We start from the raw sequence: 24465 nt of genomic DNA, 5'->3' as shown, positions 1-24465 counted from the left end.
AAAGATGTTAAAAAAAAAGATACAGCAAAAAAAAAAGAATTAAGGGTGCAAAAGAAAAAGATCTAATGGGATAATACACATTATTTTAATCCATGTGAAATAAAATACCCAATATATTTTGTTGAAAACAGAAAATTATACAGTTAAAATTTTACACTAATTTTTTTTAGTGATCTCTAAAATGCCCACCTGTGCTAAAAATTTAAATCTCGTATTTGCTGTGTCTATTCTAAACTATAAGTAACATGAGGGAAATCCTGAATATCTTATTCACTGTTATGCCTCAGTGACAATATTTACTAAATTAACTGTTTAGAAAAAAAAAAATTAACTGTTTAGGAGATTATTTCCAAGACAAAAATTCTACAAGTAACTGTTTTGTGCATAATAAAATTTACAAGAGTAAATTATTTCAACCAACCTGTAATGATACAAGTTTTCCTTCCAGATTTTCTGCCTTTTTCTTCCATTCAGCAACAAGTTGGTTGTGTTTTTCTAGTTCAGCAGAATACATAGCTTTTTCTTCTAAAGAGGAAAAAAAAGTTATATTAGTATTTTGTAATTGTGTGATAAAATTAGAATTTTAAACCACTTGAAATTTTAATAATTCAACAAAAATAGTTCAAATGTCTTAACAAGAAAATTATATATGCCTTAGTGATGACGTTAACTGGAATTAAAGTAATGAGATCACTTTCCTCTGCTTAAATCCTTCTCCACCTTGTCCATCTTGCAAACTTTCCCTCCCTTCAGAACTCTACTCAAATATTTCCTCTTTAGCAAAGCTTTCTCTATGGCCTCAGTACCATACTATTTTGTACACATGTCTACTCTAGTATTATACAGAGCAGACCTAGAGAATTCTTACGTGTAAAATTCAAAATTTCAACCATAGGAGTAACCCTGACATGTACGTATGTACAAATGTAAAGTTTTGCTCAGGCACAAAACTGTAACTTCTTTTTTTTTTTTTTTTTTTAACTGTAACTTCTTTAGCTTCATTAGCCTCACATCCTCTAACCGCCTGCCCCTCACTAGCAGTTCATGCATTGCCAGTAATTACAGAATGTACGAGTTGACAAATGGATGGGTGAATGATCTAAAGGGGGTAAATCTGATGATGGGAGGTAGATGTGAAAAAGCATATTTGGTTATCGGGGTACGTGTGCTCTGGTCACTATTACTATGTGCCTAGAAGAGTACTTTCCACCTGAACTAGAAAAATGCAGTTACCTTCAAGTATAGATGAACAGCTAAGAACAAATTAATCAATACTTCAAAAGAGTAATTACTGATGATTAACTCTCTTTAGTGGATTCAACCTCCAACCAACATCTCAACACCTATCTTTTTTTTTCCTATGTGTGCCTCTCTCTTCCTTTGTATTCCCCTTTATCATGTGATCCTTACTATGTTACCCTCATACTTCCCTCACCTCTCGCCTTAACTAAAGTATCATAATATGACACTAAAATAATTTTTTTAATAATTAGTATATACAGTTTATGTTCTCTACTCTTAACTGTAAGAAAAGTCTAATTTGTTGATGGCTACTTATCTTCTCCCCCTACAAGTGGGTAACCTTTCAAAGATTTCCCTATGCCTAATCTAAAACAGCACTCAAGCCAAAATTCCCAAAACTACAGCTGATCTGTGAACAACACAGGTTTGAACTGCATGGGTCCACCATATGTAGATTTTTTTCAGTAAATATACTGGAAACATTTTTTGGAGATTTGAGACAATTTGAAAAAGCAGATGAACCACATAGACTAGAAATATCAAAAACATTAAGAAAAAGGTTATGTGACGAATGCTTGAAATACATATAGATACTAGTCTATCCTAACATAGGCAGAAGGTGAGTGATAATATAAATTTAACAATATGTTAGTTTTCTTACTGTTTTATAACTTTGCTTCCAAAGAATCACATTACCATAAGGTATGCCTCTCTCTCTTGTAATTGGAGAAACTGCATATCAGCCTATCATCACAAGTAAGCGGTTTTTTAAAAAAATGTAACGTTTCCAGTACTATATTACGAATATGACTATATTACTGTATACCATAAAAATTTTATAACCATTCATTAGTGTAAAGGTTAGGCTATCATAAAGCAATAATATTGCTACTTCTTCATTATCAATCACGAATCATTATACCTAAATATGAATTTCTTTTTCACACATTTCATTTTTGATGTCTAGTGTTAGTAATATGTATAATATCTACAGGGTTTTCTATCATATAAGAGAATACTGATGTAGGTACTAATAGACAATTCATTTTGTAAACAGATGACATAAACTTACAGTATCAATAAATACAGTACAGTGAATGTATTTTCTCTTCCTTATGATTTTCTTAATAACATTTTCTTTTCTCTAGCTTCCTTTATTGTAAGAATACAGTATATAGTACATATAACATACAAAAAAATGTGTCAATTGACTATGTTATTAGCAAGGCTCCTGGTCAACAGTGGGCTATTAGGAGTTAAGTTCGGAAGAACTCAAGTTATGGGTTTTCAACTGCATGGGGGGTAGGCATCCATCCTAACCCATGCATTGTTCAAGGGTCAACCGTACAATAACTCTTCTTCAATGAAAGACTGGTCATACAACTGACCGTGCTGGAAATGCTCCAGGACCATCTGCAGGTTGGAGAGTGACAGAGCATACTGCTTTACTTGTTCCTGAGACATGGAAAGCTGTAGTGCAGTTTCATCCCTTTGCTTCGATGCCACATTCAACTGTTCCTGCAATGACTCTACCTGTAAATTGGCCTGATGGCTTTAAACAAAAAGAATAAAAGTCAAACTGTTTCTATCTATTTAGACACTTTGACAAGATGAAATACCTTCCCTACATTTTACTGCACTAAATGCAAGTTATATTCAAAGTATTTAGATACTTTAACAAGATGAAACCTCTTCCCTATGTTTTTTTTATTGTGGTAAAATACACATAACATTTACCATTTTAACCATTTTTATGTGTACAGTTCAGTGGTAGTAAGTACACTTGCATGGCTGTACAACCATTACGACCACTCATCTCTAGAACTTTTTCATCTTCCCAAGCCGAAACTCCACACCCATTAAACAATAACCCCCTCTCCACCCAGTAACCACCATTCTACTTTCTGTCTCTATGAATCTGACCTTCCCTACATTTTATTGCATTAAATTCAAGTTAGATTTCAAAGAAACTTGAAGAGTTCCTCTGACCTTCGTCCTCCCTGCGTTTGTTAATTCAATCATCCTTCCTGTGAAGGTGACTTTGAACAAATGGCAGTCATTTTAAACACAGAACTGGGCTAAACAAGGTATGTCAGCTTAAGAAAAATTTAAAAATAGCCTGCAACTTTGTGTTTCGAGGCTAAAACTCTAAGACGTAATTTATCATAAACTTGTAAGTTGTAAGGGATCTTGGAAGTCATTTTGTCCAGCTCCAACCCAACAAGCAATGGATTCTGATACCCGCCTTGCTTTTGGCACTCACAATCCTAGTGAACTCACAACTTTCCAAAGGTTATCCCATCTTTTACTGTCATCTTTCTTTCTGCTTACATTAAATATAATAACCCCTACACCTGTCCCAAATCAGAGATCCCTAAGAGAATTACAGAACATCTATCCAGGCTTATGTCACCGAGGTACTTCCTTAATGTACAATTATTACATACAAAATACTGCAATAGCCCTTCCTGGGTTTTTAATATCCAGTTAAGTTTTTATTCAGAGCAGGCCAATAAAACCCATTAAGAGCAGCTCACTTTGAAGAAATTTTACCCAATAGCACCCTCTTTTGGAAAAGGCAGTAAACTGATAACCAGAGGACTTAACTCTCCCCTCTTATGTCCCTGGACTTTATTCAACTTTGCTGGTTAACAAATCACTCAAAGGGTGATTGTAAGGATGAAATGAACTGTGATGTCATTCAAAAAGTTAATAAATACAACAAGATGTTACTATTGTTAAGGGCTCAAAACACCATAATCTGATTCTGTAGATTTGAGTTACTTATACACCAAATATTTACTGAACATCTATGAAACTATGTGTAAGAATGTATACTGTGGGAAGAGTGTGACATAAATGGCATCATTCCTACCCACTGGTGGCCTTACACTTCGTTGGGTGGGAGAAAGTGTAAAACAGCTCAACAATTACAAATACCCCTAAGAAAAATACAAGTGCCCTATGAAAGACTCAAAATATTATGCAGGTTCAAAGGAAAAACATCACACTAGGGATTGATTTTGGATTTGAGGAGTGGGGTGCTAAACAAATAATTCATCATGAAGTGCTATTTGAAGAATAGGTGGGATTAACAGAAAAACAGTGGGCCCAAATCATGACAGTCTAACCTGGTTTTGAAAAAAGGAGAAACAAGACCACAGCCCTACCTTCCGAAGGTTATTCTGCAGTTATTATGAATACTATGAATAGTAAACAAAAATAGGCAGAGATTAGAAACTATTTCAATTAGAGAAAATAAGGGCCTGAAAATTGAAAGGAAAGATGATCAATCTTATAGACTAAGGATGTTTTGCTATTTCTGCCAATGTGAAACACATACACAAATGTTCACTCACTGTTTTGATTCTCATTTTAAACAAGTTCTTCTGAGTCTGAAGGTACAATAATACATCCTACAAAGGGGGTAAGGAGTTCACCCTCAGAAATACTATCTCTACTGGCCTATAATCTCTTTGCAGAGATAATATCTACTATATCCTTATATTTCCCTCAGCACCATACAGTAAAAAGTAAAAAGATAAAAAGATGCACATACAACTAATGGGAAGATAAATGGACATGATTTTTTGGGAAGATTATTTGGCAGTACATTTCAAACGTTTTAAAAACAGCCTTTCAATCAGAATTTCCATTTCTCAAAATTTACACTAAGGAAATAATCTGTCATCAACACAAAAATACCTATTTTGGGTTATCAGAACAGCACTCTTGGGCTTCCCCGGTGGCGCAGTGCTTAAGAATCTGCCTGACAATGCAGGGGACACAGGTTTGAGCCCTGGTCCAGGAGGATCCCACATGCCACGGAGCAACTAAGCCCGTGCGCTACAACTACTGAGCCTGCGCTCTAGAGCCCACGAGCCACAGCTACTGAGCATGCGTGCCACAACTACTGAAGCCCGCGTGCCTAGAGCCCGTGCTCTACAACAAGAGAAGCCACCGCAGTGAGAAGCCTGTGCACTGCTCGCCACAACTAGAGAGTAGCCCCCGCTCGCCACAACTAGAGAAAGCCCGCTCTCAGCAACGAAGACCCAATGCAGCCAAAAATAAAACTTATATAAAAAACAAAACAGCACTCTTAGTAATTCTGAAAAGTTCAAACACTCTAAATGTCCAATAATAAATGAGTGGGTTAAAGAAATTATGGCAAATCCAAATAATGGTATACTATGCAGCCACAAATGATATTGCAGGAACATATGGCTTAATGTGTACTCATATTCATATTATTAACTGATAGAAGCAGGTTACAAAACAGCATAAATAGTATGATCTCAATTTTGCTTTAAGAAAATAATATGTAATATATACACACATATACAGAAGCATACAAAGGCACAAAAAAAGATTATCTCTGGATGAGAGAGTCTGTGGCTTTATGTTCTTTTGGTTTATGTGAGTTTCCTGAAGTGGAAAATATGTTTTTGTAATAAGAAAAAAAACAACAACACATTTTATTGAGAGAAATAAAATTTAAAAATATATAAGCAGGGACCTGGTCACTCAAAAGTTCTAACAAGCCAAGAGTTAATTCACATTGACCTAGGCCTTTCCCTTGCTACTTCCTTTACTCTCTCCTTTATAATATCCAAACTTTGTTCAACCTTATATCACTTGATTAAAAATTAAATCACATAAATTAAATTAGTTCTTGGGGAACCTGGCAACGCTAATTAAATCAGTAAGAATTTAAGTCTAGCCTCCTAAAATGATGAGAAGCAATTATCTAGGATAACAATTAAGATCTGGAGAAACCTCAGTTTGAATGCCAGATCTGGATAAGGGTTACAAACCCAAGTGTGAAACCTACATGTGCACTTTGTGTGCCTGACCTTGGGAAGGTTATTAAACCTCTTTACCCTTAGTTTCTTAGTCTATAAAATGGAGATAATGAATTTTGTGAGAATAAAATAAGGTAGCATATGAACAATTCTGAGTCTGACACTCAGGAAGTATTTAATTAACGCTAATACTAAAAAAAAAAAGAAAAAGAAAAAAGAAAAAGTTACCTTGCATTTTCCATTGCATTAGAGGATGAAACTAGCTTTTCCTCCAGTACTGTTACTTTCTTTCTTAGCTTAGCCTCTCTATCTTCTGCAGCCAAAACTTCACGGGTGTAAGAATCTTCTGATTCTAAAAGATGGTTACGCAATCTCTCTAGCTCCTGGTTTAAGCGTAATTCTTTGTCACGTAAATGTTGAACCTAGGTAGAGGATATTTCTTTTATTTTTCTTCCATAAAATGCTCCCCCTTTTCCCTCCTACAAGCCACTCTGTTATCAAGTCTTTCCCCATTATTGAAGTGTATTAATTGTATATTAATTTCTCATACTCTAAGATATATTTATGCTAAGAGAAAAGGCTCCTGAAATCATCTTAAATATTCATTTGGAAGGTTTACTTTGTAAGATCTCATTCCCTGTGGCTATAATAATTGTACAAAGTACTAGGCTTTTTGTGACAGGCCACTTTTTCAGTAAATCTCATTTTTTTCATACTTTGTGGGTAGGAAATTTTTCTTATATCCAAGATATGCCATCTTTTTCTTTTCTTGAGGTATAATTTAATTTCAGGTATAAAACATAATGATTAGATCATGGTTTTTGCTTGAAAACTGAAACAGAACGCACTTTGGGAGATCAAAATCCTACTAAAGCGCATCAGAGTAAGACTAAGAAAAAAATCACCTAAGAGAAATTCATTTTAATTGATAATCTTTATAGTTTTCTTATTTAAGAGTTATTAGACTTAAGTGTTTGAATCACTATTTCTTTAAAGTGAAAGTATACCTCATTCTGTACAGCAGTGTTTTCCATTTGTTTCTGTTTCAGGGCCAACATGACTTGATCTCTCTCCTGCTGAAAGATAACTGTCTTCTCCTGCATTGACTTAACTGCATTTAAAAGTTGATTTAACTCCCCAGTCTTGCCCTTTCGGAAAGAAATAACTTTAGCTTTAAAGAAAGACACATTTAAAAAAAGACATTTCTTCATTAAATAATTTAAAAATTCAGTTAACTATGTCAAAGTCATCCAAAACAAGGAAAGTCTGAGAAACCATCACAGTCTAAAGGAGCCTAAAGAGACAATGACAACTAACTATAATGTATCCTGGATGGGACCACGGAACAAGAAAAGGACATCTGCTAAAAAATTAAGATAATTCAAAGAAACTATTAATGTATCTATAAAGGTTCATTAGTTGTTGCCAATGTACCATAGTAACATAGATGTTAAAAGGGAAACAGGGTGTGAGGTATATGGGAATGCTGTACTATCTTTCCAGCTTTTCTAATAATCTGAAAGTATTCGTAAAGGAAAAGTTTATTTAAAATGCTTTAAGAAGAACTCAAAAGACACAATCTCTTCAAACTTACCCTACACAACAAAGCATACACAAACCCCCAAATCACCCAAAAGTAAGAGAGAGAGAGAGAGAGACAGGGAGAGAGGGAGAGAGGGAGAGAGGGAGAGGGAGGGGGAGGGGGGAGAGAGGGAGGGAGGGAGGGGGGGAGAGAGAGAGAGAGAGAGAATGAGAGAGAGAGAGAGAGTGTGTGTGTGTGTGTCTATTCATCAGGCATATGCAACTGTTGTTAGGGAAAGTAACAGTGTGGAGTTGCTGTCACAGGAGAAAAAGGAAAGTCATTTCACATGCACAGCCTATTTTAAAAGAACATTTTGGCAACAATTTAATGAAAGCAACTCTGGAATGTTATCTTTCTAAGACTGTTAGGAAAATTTATTCCTGAATGCCTTCCATGCAAGAACAATATATTAAAGCCGGCAGGAAAAAAAAGATAACCTTTCATTGCAGAAGTAGGGCCATGAATTTAAGATGACAGCTAGAATTCTAAAAAGCACAAAAAAGTGTCAGACTGTTTACAGCCAATTCTTTTCTGTGTTTGAGAAGTGCGTATCGTCTGAATCTATTTATAGATTGGTATCATTTTTACATTTTCATGTAAACTTTCCATTTCTTTAAGAATATATAACACGTCCCCCAGGACAAATCATTGAAACCAAAACATAAAACCATCTGTTCCTTTTATCTCAACACCCCCTCCTGGAAAAGAAGGCCAATATCATCCAAACAGTTTTTCAGTTAAACATTTTTTTCATATCAGAGAAATGCTTGACAAATAAAGAGCTGAAGATCTCCTGTTGAGAACACTCCTGTCTCCCTAAAGAAAAATGCTGTTATATTCAAAATAAAGGTATTCTTCAATTATATAGAATATTATAAGAAATCAATTAGTTTATGCCAATTACCCTCAAGTAATACAATACTTAAGTACAACTTAACTAACTTAGGAAAGCTTCCTGAAAGGTAGGTGAGCCTTAATTAAATCTGCACACTTTGGATCTATAAATGTCAATGAAATAGAATTAGACTGTACAAGATGCTAAAACTAGAATAGGAAAAAACATATAAAAAGAATACTTTATTGTCCTCCTCTCCTCCATTATACTCTTACAAGCCCTAAGATGCTACACCCAATTTTGGCTAGTGAGCAATAGAAAGCTTCTACCCTCTACCAGTCTTTTTCATACTGAATATATATCAGTACCATAAGAAGCTAAGAAGCTATTCCTGAAAGGAGGAGCACAACTCAATACATCAGTGTACCTATTTAATCAGATGACAAAGAAGGGGAAAATGAGGCAAGACTTTTCTTATCAAGCGAAAACTACATCAAGCATTCACAAACTTTAATCCGAGACTTTTAAAATAGAATTTAATTGGCAAAAGAAGTTAAATCATTTTGTAACTCGTGCCCCGCAGCATGTAAACCCTCAAGAAGCAGTTGTTGGGGCTTCCCTGGTGGCGCAGTGGTTGAGAGTCCGCCTGCCGATGCAGGGGACACAGGTTCATGCCCTGGTCTGGGAAGATCCCACATGCCGCGGAGCGGCTGGGCCCGTGAGCCATGGCCGCTGAGCCTGTGCGTCCGGAGTCTGTGCTCCGCAGCGGGAGAGGCCACAACAGTGAGAGGCCCGCATACCACAAAAAAAAAAAAAGAAAAGAAAAGAAGCAGTTGTTTAACATTCCATTGTTCTGCCTCATTTCTTTGCTAAATTTCCACCACTAAAAGTATAGAAATAAGAGTAAAAAGGCACTACATCAAAAGAGCCCATAGCTTTGATCACAGCATGATGTACTGGGTCTTCAAAACATTCTTATCAAAATCAAATATCAACTGAATGTAAACATTTAAATATATCAAAACTACTGACACTTTTAACCAATACAACCTTCCTTTTTATGGGTGAATAAACAAACCAATGAAGTCAAAACACACCCAAAGTCACACAATGACACAACTGGGATTAGAATATTTATTGAGTCTACTTATGTGAAAAGTACTATTCATAGCTAACGCTTTTCAAATACCAGGCTGTGAATGATTCATAAAAATCAATTTAATGGGTCACCCAGCACTTCCTTCTTTTAAGAGAGCATCACATGTAGTAAGGGTAATTTCTGATTCCTGAAACTTTTGTTTCAGTTTTACACACACACACACACACACACACACACAAGTGCTTATTGTGTCACAATGTAAAATGTATTTCGTACTTCAGATCATTGTCAAAGATGTAGCATGTATTTCACAGAGCTCCCCTTTATATATAAGAACCTCTAAAACCAGCAGTTACTGAAATATGCCTAAAATGTGATTAAACTGCAGTAACCTCAGAGTTCTTATATCACATTTCTATTTTCTAAAGAAAAACATTAACTGCTTCTAAACTTTTTCTACTTAGACTGTAAAAAAATTAATCTAGAACTAAAAATATTTGGAAATATCTAGTAATTTGGGGGAGAAACTTGCAGATGCCTCTGAGGAAAATTTATTTTGAATGAATCACAATACCTTGAAATAAATATTTCTAAATGAACAAATGCATCTTCCCCTTCAAAGAATATCAATAAAGTAGCACACTAAAAAATCTCCTCCACCCCAAACTTCCCTCCACAACACGCCATCCAGAACATACCTGCTCTTTTTCTTTCAGTAGATGCTCAAAAGCCAGAGCCTTCTCCTTCAATGAATGGCATTCAAACTCTTTTTCTCGAAGCATCATAGAAAACTTCGTATTAGTCTCCTGTAATGCTTGATATTCTGTTTCCTTTCCCCTGGATGTTTCTATTATTTTTTCATTTTCCCCCTTTAGTTTACAAATGTCCATTTCTAAGATTAATGTTCTCTCCTTCAGGTTTGTTACTGCCTGCCTCAAAAGTTCATTTTCATTCACCTTGTTAGTGAAATTTTCATTCAAAGCAAGTAACTGATCACTTTTGGCTTTGATTAAGAGGTCTTTTTCCTTAAGCGACCTTTGTAAGGTATCTTGTTTCTCCTTGAGCTGCTTAATTTCTGAATCAGTTTGTTCGTGTTCTTTTCTTTCTAGCTCTGAGGAAGCAGCAATCGAATCAGACAATCTGTGATTATTTTCCTGGAGAGTTCTAATTGTTGCATCTTTTTCCTGCAGTGATTTTCTTAGCTCTTCTACTTCTTGTTTAGAAGACTCACTCAATACATCAGACTTAATTGTTCTAAGAGACTCTGCTGACTGGGAAGTAAGCGACGATCCAGAAGAGAGCTGAGGTGAAATAATATCAAGTTTTCCTAAAAGAAGATCCTTGGTATTGCAAAGCTGCCCTATGCTGTGCTGAACTTGTGCTAATTCCTGCCCAAAATTTTTGAGTTTGGTTTCATTCTGCTCATAACTTTGGATCAGGCCAGTATAGTTCACTTGCAATTTAGAGTTGTTATCACTGTCAACCAGAACTTGTGCCTGAAGCTGATGAAGCTCCTCCTGGAGCTGGGCTGACTCGTGTTGCATATTTTGTACTGTAGTCATTACCTGCTGTTTCCACTCTTCCATTTTCTTTACTTGTTGTTTTAACTTATCGCGTTCCTGTAGAAGCTCCTCGAACTGATTACTATTAACACCTCCAACCTCATTTTCAGTGTTGGATGTTTGTAAAACTGTCAATAAGGTCTGACATTTCTGACTTAATGCATCTATTTCAATGTCTTTTTCTCGAATGATACGTGATAAATTCTGAATAGTTTCTCTAAACATATCTTGGCCACTATTTTCAAACCTCGTGGACAATTTTTTATTTTCATCTTGCAGCTTATTGAGAGCTGTTTCTTTTGCAGCAACTATATCCATCATCTTGTGATATTCTGTTTTTAGATGGCTATTCTCCCTAGTCTTCTCACTCAAAACAGCTAGTACCTGTTCTCGTTCCATAGCATAGGCCTGCAGCTGCTGTTGAAGGTAAACAACATCCTGGGGGTAGGAAGCTGTAGTAATTCGAGCATGAAGAGCTTGTATCTCCAAATCTTTCTGCTGGATAATCTGAGTTAGTTTACCAACCTCATCTCTGGAAAGCTGATCAATCTGTTTAGTTAGAGATATATTCTTTTCATTTAGAAGCTTAATCTCCAATTCTCGTTCTTTTATTCCTTTTACTAATCTTTCGGTTTCAGCTTTAGATAAATCATGCTTTTCACTTCCATTTTCTATATTAAGGCCCTGAACTTTTGTTTCTTGAAAAATAACAGAATTCTCTGTTTGAACGTCCTGTCTTTCTTCCTGCAACTGGGTTTTGATTTGTTCAATTGTTTTTTGCAAATTCTTAATTTCCTCATCTTTCTCTAAAAAGAGCTGGCTGTGTGTGGCGTTCATTTGCTCATGCTGGTATCTAAACTCATCCATTTCCTTCTTCTGCTCCTGTAAAGACTGAAGCAGCTGTATTTTACTCTGGTTTTGATCTTCAATTACCTTTTGATGATGTTTTATTTCCTCTTTAAGATTATCCTTTAATATATTCAGCTGATTCACCTCAGATTCTAGTTCTGTAATACTATCAAGGGTTTTAGGCTCAGCCACAGGTGCAGCTCGACTCTGCTGTTCCCTGAGTCGTTCCAACTCTTCTTTCAGATGATTGTTTTCTTCTTTCATGGATCCAAGACTTCTGTCTTTTTCCTCTATGGTTTGCCTTAAAATTTCATTTTTTCTTAAGGCCTGAGTATATTTATCTAATTCCTCCTGAAGCTCTGAACTTCTTTCTTTAAGTTTTTCAATAAAAATTTCGTTCTCATTTACAAGTTGGGTCAATTGCTTCTGCTCTTCTAAGCTAGATGACAAAATTTTCTTCGTTTCCTTATGATCAGTATCCATCTGCTTGATATTCTTTCTGAGTTCTGCTATTTCAAAGTCTTTCTCTTGACTGAGTTTAATTAAACGCTCATGGTCCAGCTGTAAAGCAGAGATACTCAAATTACGTGCATTGGACAGTTCTTCCACGGTTTGCTCATACTTGTTTGCTTCTTCCAACAGCCTCTTTTCAGCCTGACACAATTCTCCTTCTAACTGTTCCTTCTCGATTTTTAGAGCCTCCACAATAGCGTTTTTTTCCTGAGAAATCTGATTGTTACCAGCAATAGACTCTTCCAACTGATGTCTTACATTTTCACATGCTAAATTCAACTTTTCATTTTCCATTTTGAGATCAAAAGCAACTTTCTTTAAATTTTCATTGAGCTGTTCTATTTCTGAAAGATTTTGCCTTAAGTTTCTCACCTCGGCTTCCCTTTCGTTAAGTAAGTCATCCTTAAAATTACTGTTAGAGTCTCGATTAAGAGACTGCGTTATTAACTCATCCCTGACTCTAGAGAGCTCCTCCTCCTTTTGTTTAATATGTTCCTGAAGTTCAAAGTTCTCCTTCTGGATGTTTAAATTTTTTGTGTGCAATTTATTTAGCTGATCTACTAAATCTGCTACTTTATCCTCAAGCTTCTGCTTGGTTAAATGTAAATCACTTAGTACCAGTTCACTCTGAATTAACTTTTCTTTCTGCACGTCTAACTCTTTAGTAATGTTCATTTTATCATTTTCAAGTTGATGAACTCTCTTTTTTTCATCATTTAGATCTTTTTTCAGTTTACTGATGACATTATCTCCCTCGTTTTCTTGTTTTGATAGCTGATCTTTGATCAAAATCATGTGCTGAAAGAAAAATTAATTTGCATGAACTTTAAAACATTCTCTCATTTTAGTACCTAAAGGAAACTTTATAAAATATCACACATAATACAAGAATAATCCTCAGACATTTCTAATCCTTCTAATTTTGTTGGGAACTTTTTAAAAATTCCCAACAAAATTATTTACTAATTATCTTACAGCAAATCTATTTAATTGTTTTAGAGATTAGAACTTAAAAGCAAATAAACACTGAAGCAGGGAGACAACAAGCTACAGCCCATGGGCCAAATAACACCTGCACCTGTTTTTGTAAGTAAATTCTTACTGGAACAGAGCCAGGCTCGTTCGTTTACATATGACAACAGCAGAGCTGAGTAGCTGCAACTGCAACTACATGGCCTGCAAAGCCAAAGATATTTACTATCTAACACTTTACAAAAAAAGTTTGCCAACCTCTACAACTTGAGCATCAATTAACTAAAATATTGATTAAATCACCGAAATTAAATCACGCCAGTTTTGCTTATTAATCCAGTGTTCAGTCTACTGAGTAGAACATGCTGCTGCACTGTCTTTAATATATCATAAAACAGGGCTTCCCTGGTGGCGCAGTGGTTGAGAATCCGCCTCCCAATGCAGGGGACACAGGTTCGAGCCCTGGTCCGGGAAGATCCCACATGCCGCAGAGCAACTAAGCCTGTGCACCACAACTACTGAGCCCGCGCACCACAACTGAAGCCTGTGCACCTATAGCCCGTGCTCCGCAACAAGAGAAGCCACCACAATGAGAAGCCTGCTCGCTGCAACTAGAGAAAGCCTGTGGGCAGCAATGAAGACACAACGCAGCCAAAAATAAAATAAATAAAATAAATTTAAATATATATATATATCATAAAATATAATTTAATATATTGTTACCTTTGTAGCCTCTTGGTTCTGTTTATCCAATTCTTCTAACTCAGCTATTAGTATTTCCTTTTCAGTAATGCTCTGATTGAGTTCTTGTTCCTTTGCCTCCAAATTACGTCTTAAATCACATAATTCTGAATCCAAATCCATGTCCCTTGCAGCTGTACTTTTAATTACTTCATATTCATTGTTCAATTTTGAAAGTGATATTTGCAGTTCTTCCTTAAATGAAAAAAGGGGAAAAAAACAACACATACTATCAATTGGAAGAAGAGACACCAAAAGTTTAAAAATATACATATATAAGCAAAACTTGGGAATGTATTTTTAGATGCTCTGTGTTGGAAACATTATTGAAGAATACCTCAGCAATAATACATAAAATTGAACAAGCCACAGCCTTCATTCATGTACAATTTTATTTGCAGCTTCAAGTAAAACATTTCTATAGTCCTAGACAAGATGCAACAACTGTAAGTCTGTCCTCTAGCTCCAACTTCTTTACACAAAAACTTTCCCATTTGAGAGCCTTCCCACTCCCACTCCCACTGCTGCTTCCCTTCCATCTCCTCCTTCCCCCACACAACACACATAATTTTCAAAACATCCCGAGCCTTCCAGCTCCCTTCACTTCCATCCCTAACATCACCACCAACAGCCCCAGGCAAAAATGTAAGCTATCCATATCCATTTGCTCTGAAGTTTGTCCTCTCTAATTAGAAAATAAAAGGCTTCTTCTCCCTCATAAAAGTAATTTCCCTTATAACTGGCTTGTCAGAACATGAAACCTTTTCTTGACCCAAGAAAGAACCCTCCTTTCCTTCCTTTACCTTCTAACCTAAGCACAGACTAGGTTCCCCTCTCTCAGACCTAACATTCCTAAAGATACACCTGTATGTGATTTTTTAAAGCACATTCTATGTTCTATTTGTATTTAATGCTTTTCCTCCAAAATCTCAGACATGGGACAGTTCTCTATGCTTCAACATTATTTCAACCTCTATCACTATGATGGTTGTGATAAACCCTCTATCACTGTAAAGACATCTTTCATTGACAGAGATTTTTTGGACTCGCAGGCTCAGCGGCCATGGCCCACAGGCCCAGCCGCTCTGCGGCATGTGGGATCTTCCCAGACCAGGGCACGAACCCGTGTCCCCCGCATCGGCAGGCGGACTCCCAACCAGTGCGCCACCAGGGAAGCCCGACAGAGATTTTAAAAGCAAACTTCTATGGAATCTACTTTAAAGTAAATAAGAATCTCAAATTTTCATAAGTAGTCTAATATATACCTTACAAAAGAGACCAATGAAAACTATATTAGAACATCTGCCTTACAATTCTCATTCTCTTCCAATTCAAAAGTTTATTCTGAACCGCAAACGAAAGATGGAAATATCATTCTCTTATGCCTTTCTAGAGTTATCTGTTCAAGTAAGAGAACCACAGGGACTTCCCTGGTGACGCAGTGGTTAAGACTCCTTGCTCCCAATGCCAGGGGCCCAGGTTTGATCCCTGGTCAGGAAACTAGATCCCACATGCATGCCGCAACTAAGAGTTCACATGCCACAACTAAGGAGCCCGCCTGCTGCAACTAAGACCTGGCACAACCAAATAAATAAATAAATAAATAATTTTTAAAAATTAAAAAAAAAAGAGAACCACAAAAGGGACTTCCCTGGTGGTCCAGTGGTTAAGACTGCGCTCCCTCTGCAGGCGGTGCAAGTTCCATCCCTGCTCAGGGAACTAAGATCCCACATGCCGTGGAGCGTGGCCAAAAATAAACAAATAAAAAAATAAAATTCTAAGAAGAGAACCACAAAATTTTTTGTCATGTGGATCTTAAGAATACACATGACCAGGACTTCCCTGGTGGCGCAGTGGTTAAGAATCTGCCTGCCGATACAGGGGACACGGGTTCAATCCCTGATCCGGGAAGATCCCACATGCCATGGAGCAACTAAGCCTGTGCACCACAACTACTGAGCCTGTGCTCTTGAGCCCACAAGCCGCAACTACTGAGCGCAAGAGTCACAACTACTGAAGCCTGAGCACCTACAGCCCGTGCTCCTCAACAAGAGAAGCCACCGCAACGAGAAGCCCGTGCACGGCAACCAAGAGTAGCCCCCGCTCGCCACAACTAGAGAAAGCCCGTGCACAGCAACAAAGACCCAACGCAGGCAAATAAATAAATAAATAAATAAAATAAAATATTTAAAAAAAAAAAGAATGCACATGACCTTGCAGGTATTTTTGGCATTCTTAACCAGTGAGCAGACCCATAGCAAACACAATTCAAGCAAGAGTTGCAATGGATTACCTAACATCAAAAGAAAGGCGAAACAGCTAATCGGGAATAGCTGCAGAATCCAAAATTATCATGAGGAGGTTACAGGCCCTATCAGAATACATGCAGAGATTTGCAAACTACAAAATACACTTAGACCAGTTAGAGAAAGGAATAACTGAATAAGCAGAATGCAGTCGAAGCAGAAAAGAACAGAGGAAACATATAATATAGTAATTTAAAAATGACTGGGAGACACTACTGGCATTTAGTGGGTAGAAAAAGTGGGGCAAGGAACCTACAATGCAGAGGACACAACTAAGAATTCTCCCACCTGAATGCCAATAGTGCCCCTTTGAGAAACACTGCCTCTATACTAGTGTGCAAGGATACTGAAAATATAATATTAAGGTATGTATGAACAGTATATATAGTATGCTAATATTTGTATTTTTTAAAGATATTTATATATATAAAATCATATATGCATAGATATAGTCTGGAAAGATACACAAGAAACTGGTAAGCAAGAACACGTCTGAGGAAGAGACCAACCAACAGAAGTGTGAAGGATACTATATTTGTACTGTCTGAAGTTTTTCAGGATGCATTACTGAATATATACATCAGGAAATATGTGTTACTTTTTTAAAAATTAAGATTTTAAATTGAGTTGAGACACTGGCCTGTAATAATAATAAATAACACCAGCTTACAACTGTTCTATATTTAAGAAGCTGCCTTAACCAAGGACTTACCCCCTAAATGGTACAAACATAAAAATATCTTTCCCCATTTCCAACATTGCATTACAGAATCTTATTCCATCCTTGCTACTAGTATACATATTTCTACCACTGAGAATGTCCCTCTTTACCTCTCACCATTAAGAAATTCCTGTCCATTACACCCGACATATTCTGGGGCATATAAGTAGTGCATAGTTACTACAGTATGCCACTCCAGACTCCCGACCCACCTGTGTATGTTGCTGCTGATAGGACCTCATCTGAAACCAAAACAGAGCTATTACCTATCTTTTCTGCTCATATCTGTATGCCTACTGGCTTATCTTTAAACGTAAACTCTGCCCAGCCTCTCATACTCTGAACCTTGCCCAGGTACTTCAACCTGGCCTGACCAGCATCAATGAGATCAGCTTTATCCTCAGGACTCTCAAGAAATAAATATTCCATTTTGATATAAACTGGCCCTTAGCTATGACCTACAATTTTAATTCTGCCTCCATATTTATTGTACCCACCTTTTCTTGATTCAGTAATGAATTCTCTTTTTCTAAAACTTGGACATGCGTTTTAAGTTTCAGATTGTCTTCAGCAAGATTGTTATCCTATAAAAATGTTAAAACACTGTGTTTTCAAATAACAAGAAATTTAAAGTTTACAAAAAAGCAGGCAAGCTATACAATTGTGCATTTCTACTCTTCAGTGATATATAAAAATTATAAGCATAAAACACTGGACCATCTAAAAACAATCATTTTATAGACATTCTTAAAGAGGATTTCTTTATTATATTTGAAAAAATATGTAAATATATTTACAAAATAACTTGTAATCATTTAAAAAATAAAAAAAGAAACTCCTTGAATTCTTTAAGGGAAATCAAAATGCATTCCTCACTTTGGTAGAGGATCTGCTTCCACTGTCTACACATACGTATCATTTGTCAAATTAACCTTCAAAGAAATATACTTGCATTTTTCAATTATGTACTTTTAAAATTATATCAATTTATGATGCAAAAAGATTCTGTTACTAATCAGCAAACATAAAATTACTAAGATGAAAGTTCCTTGGGTAAGTTCACATGAATTGTAAAAAACACAAAATAAGTAATTATAAATAACCAAAATCCTTTTTCTTGGTAAACCGAAGACAAAAGCCTTCTCTCTTAAAAATTAGTTTACCTGGTTTAAATTACTCAGTCTCTTTATTTCATTTTCAGCATCTGTAAAAACAACAATGGATCTGACATTAAAATTCTTTAAAATAACTTAGTAATTATCTCCTATACTAAATTCACAAATGAAATCCAATTAAAATGTTATTTATAAGCATAATTAGCAAGCCCTAACAGTGAAATGTATTTTTGCTATTTTGTATTTCTATTTTGACTATACTGAAGAAGTCATAATATAAATGTCAGTCAGAAACTATGTTAAAATCCAATTCTATGGACTAGTATAAGAAAGAATTTATAACTGTATTCTGGATGAGTCATAAGTTCTTGCCTGGATAAAAACATTAACAACAACTGCATTTCAAAATGAGCTGATTAGTCTGTGTATCAGGAAATAGTATAAGGACTAAGATTAGGAAAAAGAAAAAACAATGTATATTATACCACAATATGTTATACCACATATTGGTATGTTACACCCCAATATGCTATATGTATGTTATACCACAATAATAAAATAATCTCTCAATTTTCTAAAGTGACTTAGACATGACTACTAATAAAAAGACCATTCAATCTGGTATTAGAGACAGATCCACAAATAGAAGTAGTTCTAGAAGAAGAACACAAAGACAAAATACCATGAGTTCAGCTGAAGTAATTCATTCCATGTTCACTCAAGAAATATTGTGAGTTGCTAAACAAGATGGAAAAATTTAGTCCATGCTTGCTCTCAAGAAGCTTACAATTTAGAGGGGAAGATAAAAAAGGAAACACATGAGAACAGTACAGTGTGATTTGGGAGCACAGGTGCTACCAGAGCAAAAGGGCCAAACAACTCATCCAAACTAGGAGGGCCGGGGGAGTGGGGTGAATGGGGTCAGGGAAGCAGCAGTGCTAGGTACCTCCCGGTGGATGCAACACCTCTATTGAAGCTTAATATACTAAGAGTTAGTGGGGGGAAAAAACAGAGACACTCCACACAGAAAAAGCAACAAATGCAAAGGCAACAGAGCTTAGAGACAACATTGCTGGCTTTAAGGAGCTATAGAGAAAGTTCAACACGGCTAAAGCTTAGAATGTTAGGAAAATGGGAAGAAACTGCAGAGGTAGACAGAGACCAGATCATGAAAGACACCGTATGTCCAACTAAGATGTTTAGACTGTATCCTGAAATTCACAGGGAGCCACAAAGTACTAAAATCAGGGAAGTGACCTGCTTTACGTTTCTGAAAAATCATTCTGGCTGCAGAAAGAAAACATATTGATTGAAGAAGGAATCATGGACACCAGAGAATAATAGGTAACACTTTTATAATGCTTATTATGGGCTAGACACTGTTCTAGAGAGAACTTTGCAGCTAGTAACTCATAAAATCCTACTACTACAACCACGAATGAGATAGTATTATTATCCCAACCACAGAGATGAAAAACCCAAAGTATAGGGATGTTAATTAACTGTCCAAGGTCAGTTAGTTAGTGCTGGAGCTGGATTCCAACCTAGTCATGTTCTTAACCACTATGCTATTCTGCTCTACTAAGAGACTGCTATAGTTAAACAGGCAAAAAGAAATTATAATTGGCTGAAGTTATTCAGTGGCAGTGGAAATGGAGAAAAGGGGAAGGACTAGGGCAGCAGGTTTGTTTTTAAAGCAAATAAACTCATATGGATCACCCAATATATTAAGAAAATAAATTTATTTTGAGAAGAACAGAGCTACTCTGAAGCCAAATGACAAAGTCATCCAGAACCCCACCACACAGCCTTCCCTTTGTCTTCATGGCAGTCCCAAGACTGAGGCACCTATGAGAAACCCTAGAGCTCCTCTGGGACACAATCCTGAAATAGCACTGAGCCAGAGAGAAGTCAAGGAAATAGAACCTATAGGACTTGCAAGGTGATAACTTCAAGTTTTCTGTTTTGGGAGAGTGGTAAATGCTACCAATCACCGAGGTAGGGAAAGGAAGAGGGGAGGAAGAGGGTCACTCTACTTTGAGCCTAACTCTAAATTTACTCCAGGTCAGGAGCTCACAATAAACAACTAAGTAAGGAACACAGAAGGGGCAGGCAGGGGGTATCACAAGCACATAAGGGCTAGAAACCTCTAGAGCAGGAATGAGTTCATAAAGTGAAAGTTCATATTGTGAGAAGAGGACAGAGTGAAAAATAAAGTGCATCTTTTCAGTGGAAGAGCTCCCATTATGTTTTCCTGGCATAAATAAATACTGGTGTTAGGCCTATTTCATTCAATATTTTTTTTTTTTGTAAGCTACAACACTGGTACGGTAACTAAATATCATCTTGAGCATAGTAAGTGGTGGAAGACCTACGGCTCTTATTATTCTTAGGTCTGCTTAGGTACAGATCATTTTGAAAGGTAATATAGACTTTTGAAGAAGATAGACTGCATTCTCTAACTGGAGGGTCTGGGCCCTAACGAGTTACAGGAAGTACTTGGTAACCTCCTCGCAACAAATGTTTACATAAACATTTCTCAGAAATCTACATATCCTAAGTCAATGAGTTCCATGTAAATACTTAAAGGATGAAGAAGGGAGGCTGAAAGAAACCTAGCCGATTCTTAACCCTTTTAGTAGAAATATCCTATTTGTGATCTATTAATTATGGCACTGAATCCAGAGCAAGCAATTCTATTCAAATTCCACATAGTCATTTCCATAGTGTTCAATTATTCAAGTGTTTGTCTCTGAAAACAACTAGTATGAAATGAAACACCAATCAGAAATAAGTTCCAAACATTTTATACCAGACAGTGCTTGTTGCAATCTGAACACTTCTTCTTCTACTGAAGAACTGTGTGGAAGAATTATTTCCTTTTCTGTCACAGTATCACTTTGCTTCGCAGCATAAGGCTGCAATTTACTACATTCCAGTTTCAAGCTTTCACATTCTTCAAGTAATTGTCTGTTTTCCACACTTAGTCGTTCTTGTTCCTTCTTCAAAACACCTCTGTCATTTTCTGCAGAAGATAATTTTTTATTTATGCCTTTTATTTTATTCTCAAGTTCTTCAATTTTTTTTGTAGACTCTACTTTTTCAGCTTGTAGAACTTGAATAGTTTTTTGCATCTCATGGATTTTAGAGTGATCAGTTACTGCAATTCCTGAGCCACCTAGAACATAAACATAAAATCAGGGACACATCAAATGTCAAGTACCAAGAGACAAATAGCCTGCTGTATACAACTGAAGATTTAACAGACTTCAGAACTTGGAAGGCTTAAAAAGAAAAGCTAAAATAACAGTGAGATAAAACTACTCATTAGAATGTCCAAAATCCAGACACTAACACCACCAAATGCTGGTAAGGAGGTGGAGCAACAGGAACTTTCATTCACTGCTGGTGGGAATGCAAAATGATACAGCCAGTTTGGAAGAGTTTAATGATTTCTTTCAAAATTAACAAATATGATACTCTTATCATATGATCCAGCAATCATACTGCTTAGTATTTACCCAAAGGAGCAGGAAGCAAATCCACACAAAAACCTGAACAAGAATGTTTATAGCAGCTTTATTCATAATTGCCAAAACTTGGAAACAACTGAGATGTCCTTCAGTAGGTGAATGGATAAAAAAACTGTGGCACATCCAAACAATGGAATATTATTCAGCGCTTAAAAAGAAATGAGCTATCAAGCCATGAAAAAACATGGAGGAAGTGTACACCTGAAACTTATATAATATTGTACATCAACTACACCTCAATAGGGACTTCCCTGGTGGTCCAGTGGGTAAGACTCCGTGCTCCTAATGCAGGGAGCCCAGGTTCGATCCCTGGTTGGGGAACTAGATCCCACATGCATGCCGCAACTAAGGAGTCCACATGCTGCAACAAAGATCCCGTGTGTGCAACTAAGCTAAAATAAATAAATATTTAAAAAAAAAAACTACACCTCAATAAAAAATAAATTAAAAAAAAACATGGAGGAAACTTGAATGCATATTACTAAGTGAAAGAAGTCCATCTGAAAAGGCTACATACTATATGGTTCCAAGTATATGACAATTTTGGAAAAGGCAAAACAATGAAGATAATAAAAAGATCAGTGGTTTTAAGGGTGGGATGGGGGGAATGAATAGGCAGAGCACAGAGGGTTTTTTCGGGCAGTGAAAATACTCTGTATGATATTATGATGATATACATTTGTCCAAATCCATAGAATGTACAACACTAAACGTAAACTCTGAGATAAATATGGACTTTGGGTGACTATGATGTGCCTTGGTAAAAAAATGTACTATTCTGATGAGTGATGTAGATAGTGGGGGAGGCTATGCATGTGGGGGAATGGGGTATAAGGGAGATCTCTGTACCTCCTCAATTTTGTTATAAATTTAAAACTGCTCTAAAAAAATAAAGTCTTTTTTTAAAAAAAAGTTAAATTACCGTAATACACAAAACATTTTTAAATAAATAGTTAAGGAAAGATATTACTTGAATCAAATACTAAGAAGCCTTTGTATCTGAGTTTGAAATAAAGTAAAAACACACCAAACAATGCAAAGAGATCTCTGTATTATAACTATTTACCACAAAGGTAAAAGGACTTTTCCATTTTTGCAGAATCTTGACAATAGTGGTGCCGCTGTAAATTTCTGGCAGATGAGCAGAACCAGTCATTTACTCATTCCTTAGAACTTTGACCAAGTTTACATCAGCTAAGTCTATCATTTAATTATGTCATTTAATACACTAAACTAACAAAATTAATAACCTTCTTGTAACAGATTTTCCAGTTCTTCAATCCGTTCTTCATAGTCACTTAATTCTTCTCGATGCCGACGAGTTATTTCTGTCAATTTCTGTTGATGTGCATTCTGCAATACTGACATTTCATGTTGATGGTTGTCAATTTCCTGACTTCGGTTCTGTTTAAGTTCCTTAAAAAATAAAAACGAAGTTAACCATATTTAAAATAAATCAATTTAACTAAACTATTTCATTGTTGTCCAAAAGTCCATATTATTAAAAATAATTCTCTGAACATGCTCAGGCTGAAAAAATTTAAGTACAGGCCCCAAATCTGGACAATTCTAAAAGACCCCACCCTTTCCTTTCTTGGGCCTTAAAAGCAATTTTTCTACTTTTAATGAGGGAACACCAGCAATAAACAACTGAAACAAAATGCAAGCAAAAATATCTTTTTCTCTTTAGTATCTGTGACCATGAACTTCTGCTAATGACATATTCCACCAATATCAGTGTCCACCTTCTGGCCAATCTGTTCCTGTTGTCCTATTATACCTATCTTTTTGCTCAGTCTTTCCTTCTCTCAGTTTTGATAGGACCCCTAAACTGTCAACCAAGGTATCTCGCTACCCAAGTTGAGACCACTATCTCTCTCCTAGGAACCTGGATATTCAGCTGCGTCTTTCAAAGAGGGAAACTGGTTAGACCAGAAGCATTATAATAGCTGCACCCTGGAGAGCCTATCCACTGTGTCCCGCTACCTAGATCTCTGATGCTGGTCTAATTTCTACCCTTCCTGAGGCCAAAATGCTCAATTTTTCCTTCAATCCTGTGGACAGAGTACCTGGCTCCTTCTAATAAACCCTCTTATGCTTTACTTAGCCAGAGACCGTTTTTGTTGCTTGTAGCCAAGAATCCTAATCAATAAATTAGCTTCTATTTCCTGAGAAGAGAAATAAAGTTATTCTTTAGTCCTACACACTTACTTATGTGCCAGTACTTGACAAGGAAGTTTACATTTAAACCTCAAAAACAATCCTACAAGAGAGGTATTATGATATCTACTTCACTGATGATAAACAGAAGCTTGTAAAGGTTAAGTAACTCGCCCAAAGCAGCACAGCTGGTAACTAGTACAGCCAGGATTCAAAGCCAGGTCTGAATGAGGAACCCATCCACACTGGTATTGTAATAAAAATAAAACCAAAAACCAAAAAATTCTAACATAACAATAATTTACATACTAAAAACAATTCACTGCCGTGCTAAGTATATGTAACTGAGACTTCTCTGGAAGGAAATAACTGACACAAACTAGCAAAATTCCACCATGAAGGGAAAATAACTGTTTACAATAAATAATATTAA

The 24465-nt window shown here is 36.2% G+C and overlaps 1 protein-coding gene across 1 annotated transcript in view; it reads right to left on the bottom strand.

Annotated features, from left to right (window-relative positions):
• The window catches only part of TRIP11 (thyroid hormone receptor interactor 11), a 66140-nt gene that overhangs the window by 25943 nt on the left and 15732 nt on the right, over positions 1 to 24465 (bottom strand). The window contains exons 6-14 of the mRNA XM_060168084.1: positions 23123 to 23288; positions 21152 to 21517; positions 18388 to 18428; positions 14180 to 14392; positions 10259 to 13282; positions 7052 to 7192; positions 6273 to 6466; positions 2631 to 2794; positions 422 to 525 (exon numbers count right to left, since the gene is read on the bottom strand). Of these exons, the coding sequence (XP_060024067.1) occupies positions 422 to 525; positions 2631 to 2794; positions 6273 to 6466; positions 7052 to 7192; positions 10259 to 13282; positions 14180 to 14392; positions 18388 to 18428; positions 21152 to 21517; positions 23123 to 23288 (4413 nt within the window). The remainder of the gene's footprint in view (positions 1 to 421; positions 526 to 2630; positions 2795 to 6272; positions 6467 to 7051; positions 7193 to 10258; positions 13283 to 14179; positions 14393 to 18387; positions 18429 to 21151; positions 21518 to 23122; positions 23289 to 24465) is intronic.

This window comes from Lagenorhynchus albirostris, chromosome 1 (assembly GCF_949774975.1).
Source record: "Lagenorhynchus albirostris chromosome 1, mLagAlb1.1, whole genome shotgun sequence".
NCBI lineage: Eukaryota > Metazoa > Chordata > Mammalia > Artiodactyla > Delphinidae > Lagenorhynchus > Lagenorhynchus albirostris.
The sequence above is the reverse complement of the archived record's forward strand: the minus strand, read 5'-3'. Positions and strand labels throughout refer to the sequence as shown.